Source organism: Corvus kubaryi, unplaced genomic scaffold (genome assembly GCF_017639235.1).
Source record: "Corvus kubaryi isolate FWS band 111438036 unplaced genomic scaffold, C.kubaryi_AGA036_p1.0 split3-73, whole genome shotgun sequence".
NCBI classification, from domain to species: Eukaryota; Metazoa; Chordata; class Aves; order Passeriformes; family Corvidae; genus Corvus; species Corvus kubaryi.
The window spans coordinates 5,396,966-5,417,973 of record NW_024582091.1 but is presented as its reverse complement, the minus strand read 5'-3'; the positions used below and the strand labels follow the sequence as shown (position 1 = coordinate 5,417,973).

At 37.9% G+C, this 21,008-nt stretch overlaps 1 protein-coding gene across 23 annotated transcripts in view; it reads left to right on the top strand.

Annotated features, from left to right (window-relative positions):
• Positions 1-21,008, top strand: part of DST (dystonin) — a 293,815-nt gene that overhangs the window by 254,136 nt on the left and 18,671 nt on the right. For all 23 annotated transcript variants that reach the window (XM_042016274.1, XM_042016275.1, XM_042016296.1 and 20 more), the window contains 10 exons: positions 1,792-1,989; positions 2,486-2,614; positions 5,429-5,599; positions 6,923-7,078; positions 7,299-7,505; positions 9,204-9,323; positions 12,867-13,036; positions 14,014-14,173; positions 15,579-15,773; positions 16,946-17,074. In XM_042016274.1, coding sequence (XP_041872208.1) covers positions 1,792-1,989; positions 2,486-2,614; positions 5,429-5,599; positions 6,923-7,078; positions 7,299-7,505; positions 9,204-9,323; positions 12,867-13,036; positions 14,014-14,173; positions 15,579-15,773; positions 16,946-17,074 — 1,635 coding nt within the window. The remainder of the gene's footprint in view (positions 1-1,791; positions 1,990-2,485; positions 2,615-5,428; positions 5,600-6,922; positions 7,079-7,298; positions 7,506-9,203; positions 9,324-12,866; positions 13,037-14,013; positions 14,174-15,578; positions 15,774-16,945; positions 17,075-21,008) is intronic.

Genomic DNA, 21,008 nt, shown 5'->3' with positions numbered 1-21,008 from the left:
CTCTCAGAAAATAGTGATTTGTTCTGAATTCTCCGAAATTGTATGTTAGTTGGGTTCAGCTAAGAATGCTTCTCCAAAAATTCATGCAAACTCCCATCTTTTTCTCTGTGTTCCTTACGATGTGGGGTTAAGGGATTTTTGTTTGTTTGTTTTAGTATTTTTACGGATCATTGTTATTTTGGAGCCCATGGAAGAATGCTTCTGCTGTGCCTTTATTTTTAGAATATCTCCTAGGAGTATGAGATCTTCCCTGCCTCTGTGTGTGACTCTGTGCTCTTCATGATGGCTTTAAGATTTCAATCTAACCTTATAAATCCTCTCTCTTTAAAACTGCCATTTAATTTTTGGCCTGCATATGACGTAAAAAGTACTCAGAGTCCATTTGGGATTTTGAGAGACTTGATTGAAATTGACAGTACACAGATAATTAAGGCATTTTCATTGTCTGTGTTAATGCAGCTATGCAGCTTCTGAAGGCTTTTGGGTGGTGAGTTGGAACTTGAACAGAACACAGTATCTGCATACCCTATGTGACTATTGTTATAAATGGACCCTTTTAAAACAAAGTAAATAAAATTAGAAAATCAGGTTCTGCTCCATGAACCTTTTACATTCTTATCGAACGGAAGTGTTTTACTAGTGAAGAGGCATCGAGACATCATTTATGGCTCTGCCGAAGGAGTTCAGCAAACACATGAATGAATCTACTTCCTTTTCGTAATACAGAGTGTATAGGTTAGAAAGTTCACACAGTAGTGCATCCTGTGGTAGGCTGTAAAAACATCCACCTCTTGAATAACTTTGGAAAGAATAGACCTTGTTCTTAGTGAGTCTCAGCAGGAAGGAAGGGATAAGATGTATCTGCTTCTGTGAATATCTTTTTTCACCCTGTTAGGAAAATAAAATAATGTGGTTCTTAGCTTAGAAGAATTAAAGTAAATGTGATGTGTATTTCATATTCAAGGTCTACTTGTGACTTGCTATTTCATATTGTGCTCCATGTAGTTTAAGTTCCTTTTTATTTAGCCTTTTATTTTTTCTGTAGTGCTAGCATTTTGATGGAGGTGAGTTTGAGTCAGACCCCATGGAAGACAGCAGTCATAGTATTGAATTTCTTGGGTGGGGTTTACTATTCTCTTCCCAACCATTTTGCTTATTTCTTTTTCTGTTTTATATTAAAGCTTTTCTTGCCCTACCCCCCATCCTTCTGCAAACAGCATTTTTTTTCCCCAATGTACTTTTTGCCTTTTATGGTTTTTACTGTGATTGGTGATAAGAGATTTCCAAGCAGATGGAGGAGGTCTTTTGGTGTTAGTATTACAACCATCCCCCACCTTTTGGCACAGGTCAAGTGTCCTGGTAGCCTGACATAATGTGAAAGGAGTTGTAGCTGTGAAATGCTCAAAAAGACGTTGGGGCAGTTGGGTTGTTGTATAGCACAGCAGGCACATACTGTTCAAAGAAAAACCCTGTTAAAGAAAAACATATAATAAATTAAAAAGTGAAGAAATAATTATTCCCTAGCACTTCTAGAAAACTTTAATAATTTCAGAAATATGTTTGCAGAAGGAGGATATTATTTTTTCCAAGATACAAAAATAATTTTCAGTGTTTCATCAGAATGGTCTGTTACTGCTTTTGATTGAAGATGTCTTAGTTATTAGCTTCAATTTCTAATACCTGTGCTGGTGTTAAGCTACTGTCTTGTCCTTGGACTACAACTAGCTCTGTCACTAGGAGTGCCTTCATTCAGTGACTTACCCATATGACCATGCTGTGTTACAATTGTAGGTACTACAAAATGATGTTCTAGCTCATCAGTCTACGGTGGAAGCTGTTAAAAAAGCAGGAAATGACCTGATTGAATCAAGTGCTGTTGAAGAAGCAAGTAATTTACGGAGCAAGTTGGAACTCCTGAATCAGCGCTGGCAAAACTTATTGGAAAAAACAGAACAAAGGAAACAGCAGCTGGACAGTGCCTTGATCCAGGTGAACAGGAAATGATCAAATGTAGAGATAACTCAGAAAAAGTGTCTTTTTATGTGAAATACACAGATACATTAGAAGTTGGCCTAAATCAAAACCATGATGCAGACGCTCCTGAATTTGGAGAAAGTTTGAATCCAGCTGTATCTTCCACAGCTGGCTGCTGTCCCTTATAGTGCTGATATAAGACTTCAGCTTTTGGTCTACATGTTTGTGAAGGCTGAAATTTCTGTATAGGTCTATTATTTGGGGAAAACATTGGTCTCACAGTAGTTATTTAGACTACTTTCAAGATTTCTATGGTTTTTGTTTTTATCCTTTTGATTGAATTGAGCCAGTTTATATTTGTTTGCTTTTTCCTTTATTTTTCTTCTTCTTTCATTTCTTCTGATTACTACAAATATCTGATTAAACCAGTTGCCAATATGCTTCTGCATGTGAGATGGTATTGGAATGGAGAGCATTTAAGTTATCTCTAAAATGATATGGTATAATTTAGGCCCAAGGTTTCCATGGTGAAGTTGAGGATCTGCAGCAATGGCTGACAGACACTGAACGTCAGCTCTTGGCATCAAAACCTGTCGGAGGCTTACCAGAAACAGCAAGAGAGCAGCTTAATGCACATATGGTAAGTATCAGTATTAGAATGCAAGTTGCATTTCAGGACTACCTACCTTTTAAGAGTGTTTTTGGTAAACACAGTGTGTGTTCTATATATCACAATGTCTGTACAGTGTCTTAAAGAAATTTAATAGCCTTCAAAACAACACTGTTATTTTCAGTGTAGTTTAGTAGCCTGTTGGGACATGCCCAAAGCTGAACCATATTAGTGTTGAGACAAATAAAATAACTTTTGCATCTTTACAAAAGGTGTTTACAGATTTTTCAGTGATTCCTCTTCTTCTTCTCCCCTCTGACCCCATAACTAAATTTATGCTTTTTATAAGATTCAAAGATGAACCTAAAAGTGACCCACATTCACTGAACCTTGATTTAAGAGACTTGATCCTTTATTTTCTTATCTAACCAAAGCTGATATTAAAGTCATCATTAGCATGGAAGTAAAAAGGACTAGTGACACATAGAGGCTATGCTTTAATTAGAAATGGCAAGCTGACCAGGATGCCTGAATTATTCCCTTCCTTTCTCTTTAAGAAACATTCTGTGGATTTCTCTGCTCCCGTAGAACCATAGAGCTTAAAAAAAACCCCTTAAATTTGATCTCTTACCTCTAAAGAAGGTGGTTCTTACTGCTCCATTTGTGTAAAATCACAATGTGCTATTAGGCCAGGATATGAGCCCAAACCTGGTGATCTGAACTTCTGAACTCCTGGCTCAGATTTAACAGTGATATTTACTGAACCATCCCTGAACTTGAATATGCCTGACACTTCCAATTAGAATGCTGCATTGTCATAATGTTAAAAATCAGGGTTTTTTTGAATGATGCTGAAGATCATTTTTCACTCACCAATGTGGGGCACATGTTTTTCTTCTTTTTTTTCTCAAAAATTTGCCAGTATCTATAATTGATAAGGAAACTAATTGACAGTTTTAAAATCTGTTAAGACAGGAAACTAGATCCAAACACAAATAATCCTGTGGTTTTGGATCCCTACAATCCTTTTCTTTTTGTCATAAAGGAAAAACAAAAAGGGAAAAAAATAGGTGGTGGAGTTTTCTTCCCCCTGTGAGAGTGGAATATAATCATGATTCCCTGGAAGTCATTGGTGGTCTTTCCTTTTTTTCATCCTGCACTTAGTCAGATCAAGATACGAAAATTTTCCATGGAAGGCTTCAGAATTTTTTTTCATACATTCATTGCTATGCAAATTTTGTATACTTATAATGTTTGCAGACTGGTTAGTTAAAGGACCTTTAAATTCAATGTTCTAGTTGGAGGAAGTCTTGACTGTCCCCCGTAATATGAACTCTAGATGTACAATCGCTCCCTAACTGTACATGTACATTTTAACAGGATGTTACTATCCTGGTGGCCATCTGCAGGCATTGACTTACTATCAACCCTTAAAATAGAGAAATTTTTTTCCTTTTGGTTAAACCTTAGTGAACATGTGCAGATATGTGTTAATTCTCTCTCTCTTTTTTATTTCTTTATTTTTTCTGAAATGTTGAGGCCACTTGTCATGTTGTCTACTACATTCCAAATTCAAACTTGGCTCTAACTGATACAAACCATGTTAATTACTGATGTGAAACTGAAAGTTTTGCAGTGTATTTTGATTTGCCCCTCTTTGGAAATATTATGAACCATCTTCTCAAGTAAAAGGCCTGTTTCTACAGGTATTAATAAAAGATCCTTCAACCATGATTGGTTCACAAATGGAGTTGAGATTGGGCTGCATTTCCAGTTAAAGCAACTCCAGGAAAACAAATTATATGAAGAGATATTACAGGATACCAGTAGGAAGGGGGCTTAAAAAGATGCCTTTTAGCTGTCCGAGTGCAGCTCAGACCATCCCCCTCCTTTTCGTAAAACAATCATTGTTTTCAGTTTCTTCCTGAAGTAGTAGGAGGAAGCAGCCTCGGTGACACCACTTTCCGTAGTCCTCAGAAAGAAGACAAAGAAACTTTCTGTTGTGTCAAAATCTTAAGCTCATAAAGGAACGTGCTTCTTGCTTTGCCATCCTATGTGGTCGGGTACAGCCCTGTGTACAGTATCTCTTAACCCAAAGAAAATGTTTGGTTTGGGCTCTTGTCCTGAGAATCAGAGGAAAAAGTTATTTTCCTCTTATTTGTAAGCCACTTATTCCTCATCTCTTTGAAGATGTTCCTCATTTGAGAGTCTGCAGCAACATTGTTGGTACATTTTGTTTTCTCTGTTACCAATACTGATCATGTCTTTTGAGTCAGAGGGATGCATGGGCTTTTCCAACCAAGACTTTTTCCAGCTTACCTTTGACATGGTTAAAGAAGCATCATTAGAATAGGTGAAACGTGTTGTTACCATTATTATTCCACTTTTCTTTAAATGTCTGAAATGTCTTCAGTGCTCATGCCTAGCAAGTGAAGGAGGATACAGACTGTGTACAATAAACCAGCCCTCCCAAGTTGTCCCACCCACTTTTGAAGGGTATTGGATAGCTCTGGGCTTTCAGCACACTGTGTAATGCTGACACTTTTTGTGTTTTGGCTACTGATGGACTTTAAACCAACCAAGTTGTAGCAACTCTTCTTCAACAAGTACGTACTTTGCCAAGCTTTGGATCTCAGAGAAGACATTGACAGACAATACAAGCTTTCATTTCCTGAAAAACCGGGTCCTTCATGTGCTCATTTGGCTTTTTATGAATTACATGTGTTTCCTCTATTAGTCTTAATCATACCTGCTAAATGTTGGGGGAGGAATAAGTATTATACTGGTACTTATAAAGAGTATTGAATTTCTACTTTATTTATTTTTGGTTCTTTCTTTATTTAGGAACTTTGTGCTGCCTTTGAAGCCAAAGAAGAGACATATAAGTGTCTAATGCAGAAAGGCCAGCAGATGCTTGCAAGATGCCCAGAGTCTGCTGAAACAAACGTTGAGCAGGACATAAATAACTTAAAAGAAAAATGGGAATCTGTGCAAACAAAACTCAGTGAAAGAAAAGTATGTGTTTTTACATAAAAATAGAGGCGTAAATCATGTATTCAAGTGTGTTAATGATCAGTGCTTTTATGGATGCATAGTTGCCTGACTTTTTAGATTTAAAATCAGTTGTAGAGACTGGTGTAATTCAGTAATATGTTTAGAAAGTACTGGGGAAAATAAAATTCAAGTAGTTAATTATCCATAACTGGGGAGGAGTATGGTGAGAATGGCAAAATTCTGTTCCACAGAAATACTGTTAAGGCTCATTTGGTAGGACTAGGGGTTTTCTGGGTTTTATTGCAGTAATCGTAGACATGAGAGACTGAATGATCCTTCAAGTTTATCTCCTCCTCAGTACAGAACTGCTGTGTTAATTTTTCTAGCTTTTAGCCATTTTTTCTTAAAATTCTCAAACTCTTGGCCTTTTGCCATTTACTTCAAGTGAATACCTTCTGTTCTAACAGATCAATAGCATGATTTCACTGATATGCAACATACGTTTTCTTGTTATTAATTTCATTTTGCTTTCATTCCTTCATGAAATATAGTCCATTTGTTCTAACTCAATCAAACAAAAAGGATATCCATAATTGCAAACAGAGAAACTATCTGTACTAGCCCTGATAAGTATAAAGCACAAATATTTAACTCACAACTTAGCTGTATTTTAAAGTAAGAATGCTGATGCCTTTTAAGGTAATTACAAAGTAAAAATGACAAACGAATTAATACCCAATACGAGCACCTTCTTGCAGGAAGCTGTAAGGTTGGAGTGCTCAGTGAGGTCAGCAGTGTAAATATTTGAAAATCTCTGACTGCTGTCTCATGATCAACAAAATTCTGTATCCCAAATTAGTTTCTGTTCAGGTAACCAAAATGACAATTGAGCTTATTAAAAAAAAAAGAAGTGCTCTAGAAAAACTTATTCTTCATTTAGTGCAAGAGAATAAATTTGATGACTTACTAGAGGCTCTTCAAAGTGCTCTACCACCTTAGATTTCTGAAATTCGACTGGTTTTGTATTGAACTTGATAAATCCATATGACCCTTTTGGATTAAGTAGTAGGAAATACGTTCTAATGTGGAAAAATTTATCTTGACACTAGGTGCTGTATTTTCTAGTCATCTGTTATACATAATTTTACTGTAACTCTTGTATCCATCTCCTTGAATATGGTCAAATATAGGCTGTTATTTTAAAACTCAGAAACTTTGAGTTGGAAGAGTGTTTTAAATGCTAAACTAAAATGGTTTACTCCAAAGTGCTGAACTAAAATGGTTTCCTTGGCTGAAGCCCCTGCACAATATCAGCTGCTAATAAAGTATGACCTGTCCTTACAGACCAAACTGGAAGAAGCCCTCAATTTAGCAATGGAGTTCCACAACTCGCTTCAAGATTTCATCAATTGGCTTACACAGGCTGAGCAAACTCTAACTGCAGCTTCTCGGCCAAGTCTTATCTTGGACACTGTCTTATTTCAAATTGATGAACACAAGGTATGTAAAGAAACAGATGTGTAATGTTTTTCTCCCACTCTGTGGAGATACTGTAACAATGTCCAAGTGAACCCTATAATGCTGGCACTCGGAGAAGCATTTAATTTGTTTTAAAATTGTATTTTATAGTCTTTCTCTCTACATCATTCTTTATCAGACTGGTTTTTTTCAGTGTTTACCCAATACAGTATTCAGTAATTTTCACCCTTTTTTTTCCAAGGTTTTTGCCACAGAAGTGAACTCTCATCGAGATCAGATCATAGAGCTGGAAAAAACTGGAACCCATTTGAAATATTTCAGCCAGAAACAGGATGTTGTCCTTATTAAGAATCTGCTGATTAGTGTACAGAGTCGATGGGAAAAAGTAGTCCAACGCTTAGTTGAAAGGGGAAGAGCTTTGGATGATGCAAGGAAAAGAGCCAAACAGGTAATGGGACAACAGCTGTTACACAGCTCTTTGAACTTAGTTATAATTGCATCCAGATTCTTGAGGAATATGATGCTTTAAAGCACTTACAAAGCAAGCCTGGTGTTAGTGTAACAGACAGTGTTGAGTTAGTGGAGCGATTTCTGTGATTCAATCCCAGAGCACTTCATTTTGGAGGTGAAAGCATCATTTTCAACCCAAGCAGTGACTTCTGTCTGCAGTACAGGATAGTCTGAAAAAAGGAAGTTACCGTATGGATTCCAGATGTGTATTAGTGCCATCTGTCCTCAAAAAGTAGTTTCACAATCAACCCTGTATATTTTAAAGAATGTGATGAACCTTTTTCACAAATGCATGGGAGAGTTCCTTAGTATTTTCTTCTTGGGTCTATGTTGTGTCCTGATTATACTCATCACTTATCACTCAGTCTCTTACATCAGTTACTAGACCAATATCTTCTGTGTGGTAAGATATCTCCATTTATTTCCTTATAAACCTGGAAAGGTTCTTTTTTAGGGGGAGGGGAGGGTGTTTGCAGAGTTTTCTTTACTTGGGAGCATTCTTGTTTTTTTTCCTTAGATACATGTTTCCCTCACTGAGGAACATAAATGATAAGATGCAAAATGTGTGAGAGGAATGTAATCTTAATCAAGTGTCAGTAGGAAGTTCTAGCTTCTTTCTATTCAGGGGAACATGATCATCCAAGATTTGGTGATGATCACAGCTGAACCACGTTCCAATGTTCACCACTACCACCACTCAGTTCACAGAGCAAGAAGTTCTCTGGGCAATGAATTAGCCCATAAACCAATCACACGTTTCTTATTTTCCTGCAGTTTCTCTTGTGCATTCACACACACAGCAGTTCTGCGATGAGATGGATTTCATCTCATTATGCATTTACAAAGCTAAATACAGTGTTATTAAGATGACAACTGTGTGTGTGGAGTGTGGAAGGAGTACTGAAGGCTACTGGTGTCAAGGCCTAATCAACAGCCCTGAGCAACAGTGTCTTAGATGCCTTGAAAGGTTTCTGAACTGGTTTCTTTTGCCTCCATGTGTAGGCAGACCAGGCAAGAAGAATTTTTAAAGAGAGAGAGAAATGACCAGTTTAGAAAAATCAAAACCCAAAGGGATGACACTTTGTGAAAGCTGGTTGAATCTTTACTTTTTCCCTGCTGTCTTCCTTTCTTCCCTGAAGTGCTCTTTTTTTTGAAACAGGAAGGAAGATCAAAAACCTATTCCTTGCTCGTCAAGATAGCATTTGATATAATGGGAGCTTTTATGAGTGTTACAGGGAACGTCTTGGGCAGTCACCCAGACGGAAGTTTTCCCCAGTGATTTACTGCTATGGTCCCGTACAAGCAATAGCTAAGCCCCGTTCTTTCTGTATTTACTATCCATTGCTAAAACTGTAGGAATCTAAATGACCAACACATCAACAGATGTTAGCAATATGTCTCTGACAGATACCTATGACGTGTGCACATCATGTACATTAAAGGTTGTTAACTCACTTGGGGAAGGAAGGCGAAATACAGTGGGCACATGGTTGGACCAGTTCTGTTTGAGAGACCAGGGAGAAAAAACACATCAAATTTTCTCAAAGTTTGCCAGTCTTGGTTGGGGTTTAATGTTTTTGGACTGTTTCATGAACCAATGAATTTTAAAGTCCGTGCAAATCTGACTTTTCTTTAGTTCCATGAAGCCTGGCATAAGCTTATGGAATGGCTGGAAGAGTCAGAGAAATCTCTGGACTCAGATCTTGAAATTGCAAATGACCCTGACAAAATAAAGATGCAGCTTGCACAGCACAAGGTGAGTCATGACATGCAAAATGCCCAGTGAAATGTAGGTAAGTCTTTCAGCCTTGTACTGTTCAACCAGCAAAGAAAGTAGATTTGTGGCCTCACTGCAATGGGGTTTTTATTCACATCAAATTAAATGATGGTGTTGTAACAGGGTGTGAATGAAAAGAACTTTTCACAGTACCTGATATGTGGGGGAGTGGTTAACAATGAAGAGGAAAGAATAATACGCTGCCATGGAAACTTTAAAAAACAAATTAATACTATTTCAGAATAGGGATCTCTGAAGAGGCTTTCTTTAAGTTCTTAAACCAAAAATTTACTGTCCGCTTATTTGGGTTGAGATTTTCCTTTTAATACTGCAGGACAAATTCAAAAGTGAAAAATAATCTTGTGTTTTGATTGGCAGTCACTTTTTATGTTGAGGAAATATTAATGAAATCCTGTAGAAAACACTGTGGCAGTATTAGAGCAAATACTGCTCCCATATTTCTCTTTAAGGGATTCAAAATTCTGAAACCAGCTTTTCAGAAATTCAGCTGTGAATATGTAAAAATCTCTCTCATTCACTTGGGTTTTCAAACTTGTAATGATAATGTAAAAGCTCTGTAATTCCATCAGACACAGAGCAATAGCAAAGACAGAAGTCTTTACTTCATTTTTACTTCTGTAAAATGCCTAGAATAATATATTATTGAGGATTAAGTGGCTGAGTGGTAGAATCTTCAGAGATAGATTGTGTCTTAGGATTTCTCTTGGGGCAGTTTCATCAAACACTAGAATATTGAAAGAGCATTCATTTTTCTACATTTTGGCATAAATTTACTTTTTATGTCAGTTTTATTGTTCCCCATTTACTCCTATTTTTTCATATGTCACAATATCCTCTGGGGTTTGCATATCTAATTTTTTCTTTTCACTGTAGCTTCTGGTGATTGCTTTTACCTCTGACAAATTTTGTCATGTATATTAATGACTACATCAGTCTGCTTTATTTTTTTTATCATCTCTCAGGTTGCATGTCGTGTTGTTTATCAACCAGGAAAATATTCTCCTTTAATATAGCGAGAGCTGGCAGTTGGTCAAGCAGAAATACTTTTATCTCTGTCTGCTGTTAAAACTTTTAGATAAAACCTACATTAACATTCTGTTATGCCAACTCTGCAATTTCAGTTTGTTTCGGGATTGCTGCTGTTGCCAGAATTTGAAGTTAGTGATCTGAATTGGCAGGGGGGGATCTTGCTGTTAGGATAGTCTGACTCTTACTAATCTTCTAATCCTTTCACTCCTCTCTTTTCTTTATCTATTCAAACTCCTCACAAGTATGGTCAATGCTGGGACTTTGCTTTGAGGTTTTCAGAACTTTCTACCTGTATTCTCATCCCATATTCAGAAATGTTAAACCTGATAAACTTGATATGCACTTTATACCTACAGCAGTATGTTTTATGAGACCAAGCTTCCTTGAATAGTTTGGCAGAGTCATTACTTCTGTCACTGATATTTTTTCTTCATCTTCTTTCATGTAAAAAGCCTGCTTGAGTTGCTTGAATCTCATTAAGGAATGGGATGAAATTGGTACAGGGAGATAAGGATTGAAACTGGTAATCTGGAGAAAAGATATAAATGTGTGTGAGAGAGGGAGTTCTGTGAACTTTGTGACTTTAAACTTCAAACACCACCCTCTCAAAGAAATCAGCTCAATTGTTTTTTAATGAGTTGTCAAACCTCCCAACACTGCAATGTCCTTCCTTGTATTTTGAGTCTTTTCCTTCCACTCCCACATATACCCTGTGTCTGTCTTTGTCTTTTCAGTCCAGCCTTGAAGGTTTCCTTGCTCCATTTAGTTAAGGATTTTGCTATCCCAACTGAATGTGTGCTGTAAGCAATAATTTGGATTTGCTCTTTGCCAGTTGTTACTGCCAAAAAAAAAGTCCCTGAAAAAGAAAACCCAAGATAATATGTTTTCTCTCTCACTCATATCTAGCATGTTGCCAGGGACTTTTGGGGGTTATTTGTGGTCTGTTTATTAGAATTTTTTTCTCATTTTTAGGAGTCAGGAATGGAAAAACCCGCACTAGGTCACCCAAACCATTCCTGTGGTAATGCTGAGTGTTCTTACAGTACATTTATATGAACCTGGCTAATTTTATCTGTATGTGCCCATCTTCCTGAGAAGGAAGGTATCTAGCTGAAAAAAATCTCAGTGATTAACTTACCTGACTGTTCCTGGCAGCTTAAACCAAATCTACTCTGTTATACCTGAAGTCAAATGAAAGTAGATAAAGTTTACTCTCAAGGAATGAACTAACTGCAACCCTTTGCCATCTTTAAATCTGTTTTCCCTGTATTATCTTTCTGTGGCAGAAATTTAATTGTGATTCCTTGTGCAAATCTAGTAACATTCTCTGTGTAGTGTTAAGTAGTTAGTAGTTAAGTAGTTAACAAAACTCCTCAAATAAAAGAAACATAGACATGTTTGTATTGAAGGAGCTGTTACAAAAAATTGATTATTTTGAAAATTTTATTTATTTTTACTGTAGTCCTAACTTGACAATTATCTTTCTTCTTAAGTTTGTTTTCTTGTTTTATATGAGGAAAATGAAAGAATAGTAAGGAAATACTAAATTACAAAACAAATGTTGCTTTTTTGGTAACAAAAATGAAGAAAGAATATTTGATTCTGTATATAAGGGTTTTGTAAAACAAACTTGTGATTTATTTTTTTTTCAACTGATTCCCTGCTAGCAATTCATGAAGGTGTGAAATAAAAAAATTTCAAGCATTGCTGCAATTTAAAAGCTGCCGTGTTGGGCTGGTGTTGTCTTTTGGCAGTGTTCCTTTATTTAATTATTTACTCTGTCAGTAATTTATTTCCTGTGTGGCATCAGATGAACTGTGTTTCTTGTGCTCTTCTGTGCCTGTGAAAAGATTCCAGAGGATCTGTGCAGAAGGAGCTGTCAGAGCTGGCAGGCAGACTCTGTCATTGTCATTGTCCAAAGTCCCGGGGCACAGAAACCTGCTTGTGATTTTGACTTCTAGCACAAATTGAGTTATCGGGGTGTTACCTGGCTGCTGCATGTGCTTGGAGGTTTCCCAGCTTGTCCGTGTTGAGCTAAAACAGAATAACCTCTGTAGTTCTTGGGGAGCTCTACAAGTGGCTTGAAATCTTAGCTTGTAAGAATGCAGTGCAAAGAATGCTCAGTTAATGGCTCCCAAAGTAGCAGTTCTTTCACATCCTTCTGACTACCAGGCTGAAATTTGGGAATATTATGGTAGGACAGGAATCATTGCCCTCGCTGAAGGAGGGATTTTCCCAAAGTTGTTCCAGTAAGCATAGAGCTACATTTCCAAAGAAGGACAAAAGGCAGGGGTCTGCTAGTGTCAAGCCCCAGGTGTACTGTGGCACTAGAATAGAAATTTTGCAGTGAGTTTAAATTATTCTTGCAGCAACATTTACAATTTATATTGCAAATAGTATGTCAAAAACTAATTAACAATGGCCTTTAAACAGGTAATGATACATGTTTGGGGTTTTTTTCCCTATATATAGGAATTCCAGAAATCTCTTGGTGCCAAACATTCTGTGTATGATACCACCAATAGGACCGGACGTTCCTTGAAAGAGAAAACCACCTTGGCTGATGACAATTTGAAGCTTGATGATATGTTGAGTGAACTAAGAGATAAATGGGATACAATTTGTGGAAAGTCAGTGGAAAGGTAAATGAAACTCAACTAGTTACTAATCAAATAAGAAAAAGGCTTCTATTTTTGGGATTTTTTGGTAAAAATAGAACCAGAGTGGCTAGCTTGTCTGATAATTAAGAATGCCAAAGCAGTAAAATACTGCAAATGCATGCTTTCCTAACGGTATGGAAGAAGAGCAGGGGAGGAAGGGGAAGGAAGAGCCCTTTAAAAAGGGAAACTGATTTGAAGTTCTTTGGAGGTGCTGGTCAACAGCTGGCTGAACATGAGCCAGCGTGTGCCCAGGTGGCCAAGAGGGCCAGTGGCATCCTGGCCTGTATCAGCAATAGTCTGTCCCACAGGACCAGGGCAGTGATTGTCCCCCTGTACTCAGCACTGGCGAGGCCACACCTCGAGTCCTGTGTCCAGGTCTGGGCCCCTCACTACAAGAAAGACATTGAGGGGCTGGAGTGAGTCCAGGAAAGAGCAACGAAGCTCATGAAGGGTCTGGAGCACAAGCCTGATGAGGAGTGGCTGAGGCAGCTGGGGGTGTTTAGCCTGGAGAAAAGGAGGCTTAGGGGAGACCTCTCTACAGCTGCCTGAAAGGAGGCTGTAGCCAGGTGAGATTGGTCTCTTCTCCCAGGCAGCAAATGACAGCATGAGAGGAAACTGCCTCAAATTGCACCAAGTGAGGTTTAGCTTGGATTTTAGGAAAAATTTATTCTCTGAAAGGGTTGTGAAGCATTGAAGAAGACTGCCCAAGGAAGTAGTTGAGTCACTGTCCCTGAAAGTGTTCAAAAGGCATGTGGATGTAGCACCTGGGGACATGATTTAGTGGTGAACACAGTGGTGCTGGGATAGCAGTTGGGCTCAATGACCGACCAGTCTTTTCCAACCTTAACACTTCTATGATTCTGTTATTTTATGCTGAAACTGTTTTCCTAAAATGTATAAATGATTTTTGTGTGTGTGTGTGTGTGTGTGGTTGTTTGGGGTTTTTTTTCCCCTCTCAGACAAAATAAACTGGAGGAAGCCCTGCTATTTTCGGGACAGTTTACTGATGCTCTGCAAGCTCTCATTGACTGGTTATACAAAATTGAACCTCAACTAGCAGAAGACCAGCCAGTACATGGAGACATTGATTTAGTAATGAACCTGATTGACAACCACAAGGTAGTTCCAAAAATAGTGGTTTTTAATTACTGGATTGCTCATAAATGTAACATTTTAATGTATCTTTATCTTTGACTAATCTGTAATTTTTAGAAATACGAATTAGTTTTGTAACACAAATGTAGTCAACAATAGAAAATGCTATAAAACATACTTGAAAGAGGACAACTCTTAGTGACTCATTGACACCAGTTAGCACTGAGATATTCTATTTGATTGTGCTACCCTGTGTATTTATCAATATCATGTCATAAATCACAGATATGCATTTGCGAATATGTGTCTAGGGGCAAGAGATGACAAAAATTATTTAACTGGAAAACTCTGGGGCAGACAGCTCTTTTTTAGTTTATCTGCTAACCAAATGTCCAGTGCACTTGTCATGACTACAGCCTTTCAGACCTGTGGGGCTGCTGTATATTTATTGAGAAAAGTAATTACAATGCTAAAGTTGTGCACAGATTTCAACTAGACCATGGCCCAGGAAGCTCGCGTTGGAAACCTGCAGTATTTTCTTACTGAAGTGGTTTTGGACATGGGAACAAGTAGAACATGTTGGACTCTACCTCTGAACCCCAGTTTTGCAGTTCAGTATGTCAGAAGAAATGGCTGCTGAGGTTACTTGTATTGCAAAGGTGACACACCAGCAGAGCTCTGCAGCCTGGGAGGATTAGGAGGTGAAGGTCCCTCTGTGACTTTCAGTATCTCATGTCCACTGGAGATTTTGGGCCTCATAAAAAAAGTGTTTGGAAACAACGGTAGTCTGTAAAAATTAGCCTGCAATATGCTTCAGTTGCTTCTGAAATCCCACTGTCCATCCCAAGTAAGTTGCAGTCAGTGGCAGGGCACACTGTAATTATCTTCTTTTAAGATGACTTCCTTTAAGTAACTGGAGCTTGTTCCATCTGCTAATGTGAACATACTCCCACATAAATATATGAATAAGCAGGAAGAGCCACAACCTTACAGTTAGACCCCCAGATGGGGATTGTTTTGATGATTTTAAACCCTCTCCTTGATTGCTAGCTTTTGATCTGATCTTTTCCTGCCACAGCAATCTTATGTGTTAATCACTGTGTCAGATCAATTGCTTTGATAAAGAATGGAAAGCCAGCAGTGGTAAGGAGAATAGATTTCCCCTGCATTGCACCAGAATGGATTCTTGGGATCTGTCTGACGTTTTCCTACCATATTCCAGTTTTATTATTATAGAAGAGAGTATTAATATCTTCCTATGGAATCTAACAAACAGAACCTGGGTGTTTTGCATCACCTAGATGGAGTTATTCTTGACAGAAATAAATCTGTGTTTTTATTTATTTTTGTAACCAGTAGTTTTCTCTTGTTTTTTACATAAGTATGCCTTAATGAGTTAAACATTTCAAATATATTTGATGGTGTCTAGGTTTTCCAGAAGGAGCTGGGAAAAAGAACAAGCAGTGTCCAGGCTCTGAAGCGCTCTGCCAGGGAGCTGATAGAAGGCAGTCGTGATGACTCTTCCTGGGTCAAAGTCCAAATGCAGGAGCTAAGCACTCGCTGGGAGACAGTTTGTGCCCTGTCAGTATCCAAGCAAACACGACTGGAACAGGCTCTTCGGCAGGTAGAGGAATAATAATGTTGCTACATGTACTGTACGAGAAGCAGTGAAAATATCTTGCAGTTTAGTTGCCAGAAATTTCATTTTCACTTGATGTCATTCACTCTCATTTCATTTGAAAATACTCATTTACTTGCTCATGCATTGCTTACCTTGTCTATCCCTCTACCACAGCACATAAATAGTGCCTCTTAGCATTTATTATTACTGTTATTATTAGTCTCTACTACAAATGCAAAACAAATGTTTCAAAGACCTTACCATCTAAGGAAATCACTGAAGTTACAGACAAATATGAAGGATGATAAAGAACTATGCCCCTTTCACAAGAAGCAGGGGGTTGCAATCATATTTATGCTTTTTGTGCCCTACTAGAAAGAAGTAAATTTGGGTATTGAAAACTTCTTTACATTGGCACAATTACAATGCACAGTGAGGTGCTTTCAATTAAAAATAGAGTTGTGCTGAGTGCAGTCATGACCTAGAACAGTCTGTGTATGTCAGCATTATCTGGTACCCATCCCAAATAAATAGGTGTATCTGTATTATTTCCAAACCTGAGATAATATGGATGTACAGCTCTCTGAAGATATACTAGCTTGGATTGATGCTAGGATGGGGCTCCTGCAGTAGCAATGTATCCACTATGTATAATATTCCTGCTCTGCTTTGCTCAGCAGACACAATCCTGAACTTACCACAAACACTAATTTTGTCTGAACATGGCTGTACCCAAAGGTGAATCTTCCTTGTTTTCTCTAGATACAAAAGAGTCACTCTCCAACAGGCTGTCAATTCATTTTGCTTAACTGGTGCTTTAGGCTGTGCAGACAATATGGTTCTCATCTCTCCAGCTGGTCCCTGAAAGCACCTCCCGTGTAATTTGTCAGTGTAAAAGCAGAACATTCTCAACTGAGCTGCAAATACACTATAAATTAGATGCCTAAAAGCATGAACAGGCTTTTAGGCTTCCTATAATTTTTTGGGAAGCATGAGCTGTTTTTACAGTTATGAACATGTAGTGCTGTGTATCACTGACTTTTTAATGGAAAGATAATGTGCCGGTACTGCTGGATGATTAATGATTCCAAATGTGGGCTCAATCTCCTTGTGTAAGCTGCAGTGTGCCGGTCAGGTCACCACATGAGTGACCATGACTTCTTGTATCTTAACAGGCAGAAGAATTCCACTCTGTTGTCCATGTCCTTTTGGAGTGGCTGGCAGAGGCAGAGCAGGCTCTTCGTTTCCACGGCGTCCTTCCAGATGATGAAGAGGCCTTGCGTACACTGATAGAGCAGCACAGGGTAAGCAAGAAAATGACCAGGATCCTCTTCATTCTAATTGCTCTGATAGGTGGCAAAATTAGAGGAAAGGAGGCAGCAGAGTCTATCCCAGGTAGTTCTATCCAGCATCCAGTGTTGGGTTTTGCAACTCTTTCTGTAGAGAAGCTAGAAATTTAATGTAGTTAACAGTTTGATGCCCAGACTAGTCTTGGGCTGTTGTTTGAGTCATTTTGGCTTATTAAGGAAATAATGGGCCTTTAGAAATTTGCTGTAAACATTTAGAGAGAGGTGCAAACCCCTCTGTGGGGTATGATGCCTGTAATTACCACACAGACTGCTACAGTAGCAAAAGTGTATCTGTCTCCTTAGCACCATTGACCAAACTGGCATATACCTTTCTTGCAAGGTCATTTGTAAATGTCAGCAGAATGATGTTGTCATGCATGAACCTTTTGTCATGGCGAAATGGTGTGCTGTCATACTTCACATGCATTGGCTACTGAAATACTGCACTGGCATAGGTACTGCAGATAGTAGATTACAGGCCATCAAACTAACTTTGCAGTAAGGAAATGGGAAAATGGCTAAGTAAGGATCATAGAGGTCAAATTTTCACTGTCCTAACAGGGGGCTGCAAACATGCACAGTTGAGCCTACACAAAACTTCTTGTAAATGCAGTAGTGATAATACCAAGGGTGTAGTGCCCACAGTGTCATAGAACAAATTATAAGTCCTGTATTTGTTCATCATTGCTCTGAAGAAAGTTATAGCAAAATTTATGAAATGGAGATTGGAAAAGCATCCTGTTTAAATTGAGTTTGATAATATTTTTATGCCGAGGAGTGCATGCAAGATGCAACTCTTAAATGGCTCTTAACTAAGGAGTTTTCAAGGTACTTAGAATGCTGTTTTGAAAAAGTTTTCAGTTTTAACTTAGGGTCCTGGAAATTGGATGCCAGTCATAAGCTAGCAAATGTATGTATGCATCAAATATATGTATACATCAGCATGTGTTGATGTAGCAACCTGACAATGTGTTGACTAATGTTGGCAGCAGCAACCTGATGCAATGACATTTGTCTTTTAGCTGCCTTTCCTCCACATGTGCTTCACCAGTTCCCTTTTATTTGATTTTTTTACTCTCCTGAATACAGAGAAAAGAACTGAGTGAAATCTTAGGTCCACTGAAATAATTAGAAAATAGAAATTGAAATGTCTTCCTCTGCACTATAGATGGACTAGCAAAATATTTCTGTACTAAGTTCAAAATTTGTGCTGCCAAAGCTGAAGCGTAACTTGGAACCCCAAAGCAAAGTTTGTCTCTGAGAAACCCTGTCCGGCTGAGAAGGATGATAGCTAGCACAACACAACCAGTCTTGGTGCTAGATGTGGCCATACTGTACTTAAATTTTTTTAGTAGGCTTTAGAAGGTGTTCTCCCAACCACATTTTCCTCTTCAAGGGCAAAGAATAGAAATAGAGAAACTGTTAAGCTAAGGAAGATTATGGCACTACAATTTTTCTACTCTTGTTGAGCTTTTGACGGGGTACCCTTCCTTCTCAGACCAGGGTAAGAGAGCAGAGGAGGCTCCTGTTCTGCTAAGTTCTTTATTTCATAGTCTCATAGCTTTCTTGAAGGCAGAGTTCAAGGGGGTTACATGATAAGGCCAAGCAACAACAGCAAACAGCTTCTTCTTCTAATTCCAGTTTCTTCTGTTATTATTTTTTTGTTACAGAAGTGTGGATTATATTTGTTAACTGACCAATAAGATTAACACACAATTCTAGTTTTCTTTTTCTTAACCTATCCTGGTCTAATTCTAACACTTGTAAGTCTTACACAAGTGTTACACATGTATTACACAGATTTGCATATACAGTTTCTATCAGTTCTTCTTGTTTATGTGAACACTCCATCTAAAATATGTGAACAGTACCATTCTATCTATATTTTGTCCTAAAGTAAAGAATTCTGTGAAAAGGTACCACTGCTGCAGCAAGAACTGTGTTTAAGGTCTCTGCTACAGCTTTTTAATGTTTAAGGCACTTAGCACATATTTCTACTAAAATTTAAAGATCTATATTTCTATTTCACTTCAGTGTGGCTTCATGTATCTTAGCTTATTCAAAGGTTTTAATTCAACCCCTGTGCTTTGGCTTTCCTCTGGGCCTGAGTCCAGAGAAGCTTTTACTCCAACATACTCTCACAATTTTTCTTGAGTAGGTCATATCTCCTTTTAAGCTTATAACATTAGTTTTCAAGAAGACAAAAAGAAAATAAGGGAAGAGGTAATATATATTATTTTTAAATACCATGTATGCATTATAAAGCTGCATATTAAAATAAAAATATATGACTGAAATTATTACATAAATATGAAATGTATCTTCCTTTTGTCACTGTGACTCATAAAATAGTTTTACTGCATTTGTATTCAACTACACGTAGAAATGCTTCTTCAGGACAATATTTTATCCAAATGGTCCATCTTTATGCCTATTTCTGATCTTTCTCTTCTTGGATATTGCACATGACTTAGTGAATTCTGCTATCTCAGAGAGATATCTGTCACTTGTCTGCCTGTCTAGGGACTGAGCTGCAGTGGGTTAATGCACTGCATTGCTCAATGAGAAGCATCCCATTTCCTCTCCTGTAAATGTGTCTGTACCACTGTTTTGCCACAGAGTTCAGTACAATTAGGGAGAGTTTAATACACTGTGAGTAGTGCGTCATAGCTTTAATTCTTGAAACGTTCTAGTACAGCTGGGCAGGGGAACACAATGGGGGTTTTTTGCCCATTTTCCACCTGACTCTGGCTTATTTTGGTAATCTCTCATTACAATGAAATTCAACCTTTCCAAATCCATGTTGAACTGAAATATTGTAAGGATGCATGCGTTTTTGTGAAAGAAGGTGTGATATTATGATTTGGGTCTTAAACTCTGGCAATAATTTAAGCTTAAATCAAAATCAGTTAGCAACAAATACATTTAAATGTAGAGCCTACATATTTCACAGTTCTAGAACAAGGTAGAAGAGATTATGTCTTTTACACTTTTATTTCATAATAACTTCATACTTACTTTATAAAGGCACGGGATAATGTCATCATGAGTTGATGAAGAACCTGCTTTTATGATGTTTTGGTGATTTTGGGTTGTCTAGGATTTGACTTTGCTCCTCTTTAATTTCATCTTTAATCCAAAATAGCCCTTTATGGCCAGAAAGAGGAAGAGTTAAGCTTTCAGAGATGTGGTTCCTTTTTGTAGCCTAATTAAAGATGTTAAAGTATAACAAAAATTTTCACTAGACACTGAGAGATATTAGCAGTTCCAGTTAAGGATGCTCACAAAGACACACAGACTTGCATAACATTTAGGCAGAAAAGTAAAACCATTGTAGTAGTGATGGTTAACCAAAAATAAAAGGGCAAGGGAAAAAAAAAAAAAAAGAAAGAAATGCAAGCTATAGAAAGCATGGGAAAAGTCCTCCTTCCAGTTGTCTTTTTTTTTGTTGTTGTTTCTGCCTCACATCCAGTTCTGGTCCTGCCATCATAGGAATACCAGTGACTATCAGCTTGGATGCCTAAAGCTGTAAACATCCTTTTGCTTTTATGAGATTTTTCCCACATGCTGTGTCTTTCTCCCTCAGCTGCTGAGTTGTCACATTTGTGTTAGTTTAGTATAGCTGCTCCTGAACTCTGTCATCTTGTCTGAGTATGTAATTATAGTTGGACATTTCCAGCCTCTGGTAGGAGCTTGATAGTTTATTATGAAGAAGTACTGTAACTGACAAACCAAGTCGTTGAAATAATACCAATAGTGATTCTAACCATCATATATCTGGTTTACAGCACTTCCAAATGCTGTGATTTTCCTTTGTTTCTTTATGAAGGGCATGCATCTTTAGAGCATGGGGCTTTTAAGGAGCAGCAAGCTTGGGATAAGGTTTTAG